The sequence below is a fragment of the Cyprinodon variegatus genome, unplaced genomic scaffold (assembly GCF_000732505.1).
Source record: "Cyprinodon variegatus isolate N-32 unplaced genomic scaffold, C_variegatus-1.0 Scaffold1710, whole genome shotgun sequence".
In the NCBI taxonomy this organism is placed as follows: domain Eukaryota; kingdom Metazoa; phylum Chordata; class Actinopteri; order Cyprinodontiformes; family Cyprinodontidae; genus Cyprinodon; species Cyprinodon variegatus.
In genome coordinates, this window is record NW_015152163.1 from 1,299 (window position 1) to 5,034 (window position 3,736).

The 3,736-nt window shown below is 35.5% G+C and overlaps 1 protein-coding gene across 1 annotated transcript in view; it reads right to left on the reverse strand.

The window, feature by feature from the left end:
* Nucleotides 1-2,358: 2,358 nt before the first annotated feature.
* Nucleotides 2,359-3,736, reverse strand: part of LOC107104372 (DNA-binding protein SATB2-like) — a 28,040-nt gene continuing 26,662 nt past the window's right edge. The window contains exon 3 of the mRNA XM_015404365.1: nt 2,359-2,588. Coding sequence (XP_015259851.1) covers nt 2,359-2,588 — 230 coding nt within the window. The remainder of the gene's footprint in view (nt 2,589-3,736) is intronic.

Genomic DNA, 3,736 nt, shown 5'->3' on the forward strand with positions numbered 1-3,736 from the left:
TCCCCTTAAATGGGATAGATTTTTTAACTAGTCCATCAGTCATGTTGAAGGAGCAAATCTTTTTAGTGAATCTCTTGATTTAATGATCTGATTTCCATCCCTAACATACGGTTGTGCGGTATTGATAATGATTTAAAAGATGTTGATCCTGGATGCAGTCAGCTGAGAGGAGCTCCCCCTGCAGGGAGGCTGGTAGCTGAGATCCCGGGCAGCTCAGAGTAGAGCTGCTGCTCCACTGCACTGAAAGGTGCCTGCTGAGATTGATGTAGAACAGGGCATTCCTAAAATGGGGGTCAGGACCCCCCAGCGAGGTACGGGACACAGAATTATGGGTCCCAAGATGTTTTTCACAGGTATATGAAGGGCTAAAGTATGGCGACGGCTACCATTAGCCAATCATTGGCCACCCCTGCCATTTTTTCCCTCTATTACAGATTGTTGGAGCAGTAATAAGTGGAAAATTCAAGACATTTACATTTTTCATACATTAAAAATGACAACAAACACACTGTGGTTAATTCTGCACATCAATATGCTAACATTAAAGATGACAAGTACTGAATTCCTGCTCTTTTCAGAACTAGATTTTGTGTTTTATTGGGTAAAGAGAAAATTATGTGTCTTTGCAATTCATCTAGTATCTATGAATTTATCTATGAATTCTAGTGAATTCAAAGATAAATAACTATTTTAATAAAAACTTATATGTAGAATGATTATTGAAAAAAGTAGGTCAGTAATGACAATGGAAAAGATGTTCAGCCCAGAACTCAAACCTGAAAGAATTGTATTCATTATAGCTTTTATCTAGAAAGCACACTGCAAAAAATGGAAATCTGTATGAGTTATTTTTGCTTAAATTGAGTGAATTTTGTCTTGAATTGAGGTGATAAGTAAGACACTTTGCCAATGGAACAAGACAATTTACATTTAAAATAGGGGAAAAAAATTGCTTTGTCTTATTTCAAGTGAATATTATCTAATTGTCTTATTTTAGGAGTAGAAATACTGATTCCATTGGCAAATCGTCTTATTTAACTACTAAAATTAAGGGTAAATACACTTATTTTAAGAAATTTTGTACTTATTTCTAGATGGTTTTTGCAGTGCACAGATGTTTCAATATATGCATCTATTTGTTACCATAGGATTTAGGAAAGAATAGTTTGTCTTTATTTAGAAAATATGGATGTTTTGCTCGTTCATTTTCCTGTTGGAACAGTGGAGATTGACCCTGAGGTTCTGACGCCTATCCAATTTCAGCAANATTTTTACTCTTAAAACAAGATAATTAGATAAAATACACTTGAAATAAGACAATGCAGTTGTTTATTTTAAGTGTAAATTGTCTCGTTCGATTGGCAAAATGTCTCTTTTACCTCCTCAAACCAAGAACAAATGCACTTATTTTGAGAAAAAACAACTTATACAGATTTAGATTTTTCCCAGTGGGTAAAAGAGAGATTTTGCCAATGGAACAAGACAGTTTACATTTAAGATAAAAAAAAATACAATTGCATTGTCTTATTTCAAGTGCATGTTATCTAATTGTTTTATTTTAAGAGTAAAAATACTAATTCCATTGGCAAACTATCTCATTTACCTACTCGAATTATGGTTAAATAAACTTAATCTAAGAAATTTTTACTAGATGGTTTTTCCAGTGAGAACCTGACATCCTGTTTCTCTTTCTCTTCTCTTTCTCTTAATCGGTCTGAAAACTGAGTTAATATGAGAATAATAATTAAAATAATCCAGGTTTCATAATCATATCTGTCACTAGAAGTATTGTTTAAAGAAAAAAATTTTAAAATCCCCTGACAAACGTGTATGAGTCAGAGGTATTGCTGCATTTCTGGAGGTCTGGAGTCTGACCTCTGACATCCCACTCAACTTATCCCAGGTCGTAAAACCAGGATCCATCCATGACACACAGATGAGATGTTTCTCCTACCAAAACCTCAGAGACTCAGACCTGAAGTGTTTTATGCCTCTATGTGATTTTGTTGATTTATTGATTCAATGTCAGACAGTGAAGAAACAGGATCATGCACTGCAAAAACGATCGAGAAATAAGTAAAAAATTCTTAAATTAAGTGTATTCACCCTTAATTTGAGCAGGTAAGAGATAGTTTGCCAATGGAATGAGTAATTTTACTGTTACAATAAGATAATTAGATAATATGCACTTGAAATAAGACAATGAAGTTGTGTTTTCTTATTTAAGTTTAAATTGTCTTGTTCCATTGGCAAAATGTCTCTTTTACCTCCTCAATTCAAGAACAAATGCACTTATTTTAAGAAAGAATGACTTATCTAGATTGGTAAATTTAGATTTAGATTTTTTGCAGTGTGTCTTCATCTGGGCTGGATGTTAATCAAAGACTGACTCTCTGACTGACCGTGGGCCTGAGCGGCCGAGCTGTGGGAGTAGCCGAGCGCCAGCAGCGCCGTCTCCACCAGCTGGGAGAAGAGAATATCTTTCCTGACGAGGACAAACTCAGCGTGCTCCTCTCTTCCCTCGCAGCCGTCGCCCTGCAGCCCTCCGTCCGCCTGCTCCACCACACAGAAGACTGGGATCATCAGACCTGTTGAGGAGGACAACAAGTTAGATAAACAAGGACGTTTCTTTCAACGCTTGCATCCGTTTTCGTATTTTTAAGCATTGAAAAACCTTAAATGTGCTTTAATTAAACAGCGATGAAGAGTAAATAACCTTTTCCACTGCTGTTAGAAAAAAACACCATCCAGCTGCTTAACAGCCAATCAGATAAGAGTGACTCCTCTAACAGACATGCAAAACCAATATACAAAACAGCCAGCGTGATAAGAGCGGCTGCTCTCATTAGGACATTAATAACCGTTACAAAAGCCATCACTGGTCCGCATGAGGGCCACAGAAGAAAATCCAAATCTGACCAATCACACTGGAAAAAACGACCTAGAAATAAGTAAAAATATCTTAAATTAAGTGTATTTACGCTTAATTTGAGCAGGTAAATGAGATAGTTTGCCAATAGACTGAGTATTTTTACTAAAAAAATATTTTAAAATAAGATAATTAGATTATCTGCGCTTGAAATAAGACAATGCATTTTTTCTTATTTTAAACGCAAATTTTCTTGTTCCATTGGCAAAATGTTTCTCTCCTCAATCAAAGAACACACTGCAAAAACGATCTAGAAATAAGTCAAAATTTCTTAAATTCAGTGTATTTATCCTTATTTTAAGTAGGTAAATGAGTTTGCCAATGGAATGAGTATTTTTACTCTTAAAATAAGATAATTAGATAATATGCACTTGAAATAAGACAATGCAATTGTGTTTTTCTTATTTTAAATGTACATTTTCTTGTTCCATTGGCAAAATGTCTATTTTACCTCCTCAATTCAAGAACAAATGACTTATCTACATTTCGATTTTTTCCAGTGTAGAAATGATCTGGAAAATATCTGAATGTCATACCGACAACATATTGCTCTTTTCCTCGAGTAGGCCGCAAAATGTTCAGTGTGTCTAAGTAAGGAAAGTTTGGATCAAAGCAACAACCTCCAGAGTGTCTGATGACTTCCCAACCCACTGCTACAGACGCAGACAACCATTGCTTTGACTAGGCCATTCTAACAGGGGAACAAACCATTCTACTGTAGATTCCAAGTGTAGATAAATCAAACTTAGGCCCCGTCCACACGAAGTCAAAACGAACACGAAACGCTAATATTTTCCAGAACGTTTG